Raw genomic sequence first — 3,234 nt, forward strand, 5'->3', positions numbered from 1 at the left:
CTCTGCAGAGTTGGTCTAAGGACTGGCCCGATGAGGAGTTTTGAGAACGGGGGGGTTGTCGTGTGGGTGTTTCAAGGGCGCCCGCTTGGCTACCTTCCTTCCTGGATCTGTTGTCGCGCAGGCCGGGAGCTCGCGCGCAGCCGCCAGGTGATCGCCGCTCCTGGACTTTTAAAAAATATTATTTTAAAAAACTTAAAAGCTAAGGGCCGGGATTTAGCTCAGTGCTTCCACCTCATGCCTTGCAGCGCAAGGTCCCGAGTTTGATCCATGGCACTGAACAAACAAACCAAAAATAAAACAACAAAACAAAACTTAAAAGCTACATTTGAGGGATTTTGTTTTTCAACTTTACAAATGACTTTATCTTTGGGGGAAAAAAACTTTAAAAATGATGTAGGATGCATAAGTGCATTATTTCTGAGAAACTCTTTCTCTATGGTGCTGTATAGTTCTCCTTGGATTCCTGAGTTGTGTCTGTCTAGGCCAAAGTTTTTGGTGACATTGCTCTAAGAGCCTGCTTAGAAGATGACAGAATAGAGATGGAGAAGCTGAGTGATATGAAGACAGATATTCAGAATGCTTCATACCCAATATACTGTTTATCTTTTTAAAATTAAAATTATGTGATCAAGGGCCGGGGATTTAGCTCAGTGGTTCCACTGCCTGCCTCGCAAGCACAAGGTCCCAAGTTCGATTCCTGGTGCCAAAAAAAAAAATTACAGAATCAACACAAAAATGTATTGTCACATTAAATATTGCTTATTTTAAATACAGAATGAAATAATGAAGTATAAAGTGATTGAATGAAAATCCCTCTTTTTATCTTCCACACTTCTCTTTCCCAGAAATAGCTGCATTTCTAGTTTGTTAGAGTCTTCCAGACCCGGTCCCCATGTTTGTTTTTTTCTTTTTTGGTCTTTTTGAGACAGGGTTTTGCTATGCAGTTCAGGCTGGCCTTGAATTTACTTTGTAGTCCAGGCTGGCCTCAAACTTGCAGTAGTCCTCCTGCCTTAAGTTCCATATGTTTATGGCATACATTTAGGGTTGCTCCCTTTGCCCCATACAATTTATACAATACCATAAATACTGATACTATAACTTATTTTTCCCATAACAGTAATCCTGGATTATTTTCATATCAGAGTTTTGCTATTTGGAAGTATGGATGTATTACAATGGATTTAATCTTTCCTTATATGGGCAGCTAAATCCTTTCTCCTTTTGTCATCTAAAGGAGTGTTGCTGCTAATATTTTTTCCAAGCTGTACTTATGTGTCAAAATATCCTTAGAATAGCTGCATAAAAGTGTTCACTGCTTTTTTGTGTATTTTAAGAAATATTTTAAATTGCCTTATGTGACTTAGATTTTCTTTTACAGAAGTTTTAAAGCCAGACATGGTGGTGCATGCCTGTAATCCCGGCACTTGGGAGGCTGAGGCAGGAGGCTTGCCATGAGTTTGAGCCAGTGTGAGCTATATAGTGAGTTCAAGATTAGCCTGAACTTTATAGTGAGACTCTATCTTTTTTTAAAAAAAATTCTTTTTTGTCTCTTAATTCAGACTCATTCATCATTGTGGATAGACAGTGTCCTAAGAGTTTAGATTCTAAAGGTCAGACCTTCTATCCTGAATCTTTTGCTGCCCCTTGAAAATAATCTGAGCCTTACTAAGATTGTTTAAGGCCTTTATTAGCATTTACTGTATGCTTGCTACTGTTGTGTTAACGTTTTTTTGGTTTTGATACTGGGGATCAAACTTGGGTCCTTGTGCTTGAGAGGCAGGCAGCGGCACCACTGAGTTAAATCCCCAGCCCTGTTTTAAAGTTTTATATATAAAGCTTTATCTCACTCAGTTCTCAGAAAACAACAAAAAATCACATGAAATGGGCATTACAGAACTTTTCCTTTTTTTACAGGTTAGGAAACAGGCTGAGAAAAGCAATGGCCCCTCTGAGGTTTGAGCCAGTCTCTGATTCCAGAGGCTAAGCATGTAATCATTGCCCCTTTCTCTGTGTCCCTAACTTTGATGCACCTGTACACTTTTCAGTCACAGTAAATTATTCAGTATTGGCCCACAAGCCTGCTCTTCTAGATCTCTGTCTTTTTGTGCTTGCCTTCTTCCTTTGTCCTTAGACCCTCTGTCTCTTCTTATGCAAGTGGCAAACTCATCTCACTGTTCATTCAAGATTCAGCTGAAGTGTTACCGTATTTGGCTTCCTTTGCTGGTTTCCTCAGATGAAATAGGTCTTTGTTTTTCTCATCCTGTAGAACTTTCGACATATATTGCAGTGTGTTTGTCCCTCTTCACTAGACTGTCTTAGGCATAGTTTAGCTTATCTTCTTGAGTGAATTATTACATCAATTTAGATAATTCTGTACTGCCCATTTCATATGGTGTTTTGTTTATTTTCTGAGAACTGACTGAGATAAAGCTTTATATATAAAAAACCTTAAAACAGGACCGGGGATTTAGTGGTGCCGCTGTCTTAGTGATCCTCCTGCTTCGGAAATACTAGATTTACAGGTGTGTGCCACTACACCTGGAAGTTTTCTCCCCCTCTCTCCAGTTTTCTTTTGCTTTGACTTACTTTCGTACAGTGTTTTTTTCTTCTTGGATGCTGCTTCCTGATTTCTTCTTTATAGCAGATTTCTTAATTTGTGCTTATAGTATTAAAATATTTTATCATGACCTCAGGCCTGTAAATGTGGTCACAAAACAAATAAGCTTAATTGTTCAATTTTCTATTATCATTCAACTCTCTGAGCTTGCGTGGTAGCACACTCCTGTGATCCCAGCACTGGGAGGCTGAATTGGCAGGATTGCTTGTGAGTTTGAGACCAGCCTGAGACCTTATTTCAAAAAAACAAACAACAAATAAAGTTCTCACTTCTTTTTTTAATTATTTTGTGTAATTAAAGAACTGTATGACTTATCAGTACAGGTTACCTGGGTAATGTGTATGTTTTTTTCTTCCTAACTTTTAGGAAGATGATGAACAACAAAAACTTAATAAGAGAAAAGACCATAAAAAAACAGATGTTGAAGAAGAAGTCAAAGTACCAGTAGTATGTGCTTTAACTCAAGAAGACTCTTCAGTCCACTTATCAAATGAGGAGGTATGGTGAACCTGTAATTAAAATTATTGTGTAATCCAGGTGCAGTAACAAATGCCTCTTAGTCCCAGCTACTCAGAAGGTTAAGGAAGGAGGATTTCTTTACCCCAGGAATTGATGGT

The 3,234-nt window shown here is 38.5% G+C and overlaps 1 protein-coding gene across 1 annotated transcript in view; it reads left to right on the forward strand.

The window, feature by feature from the left end:
• The window catches only part of Rabep1 (rabaptin, RAB GTPase binding effector protein 1), a 94,695-nt gene that overhangs the window by 57,221 nt on the left and 34,240 nt on the right, over positions 1-3,234 (forward strand). The window contains exon 7 of the mRNA XM_010605823.2: positions 2,984-3,115. Coding sequence (XP_010604125.1) covers positions 2,984-3,115 — 132 coding nt within the window. The remainder of the gene's footprint in view (positions 1-2,983; positions 3,116-3,234) is intronic.

Source organism: Fukomys damarensis, unplaced genomic scaffold (assembly GCF_012274545.1).
Source record: "Fukomys damarensis isolate Sample0158 unplaced genomic scaffold, DMR_v1.0_HiC HiC_scaffold_13, whole genome shotgun sequence".
Lineage (NCBI taxonomy): Eukaryota > Metazoa > Chordata > Mammalia > Rodentia > Bathyergidae > Fukomys > Fukomys damarensis.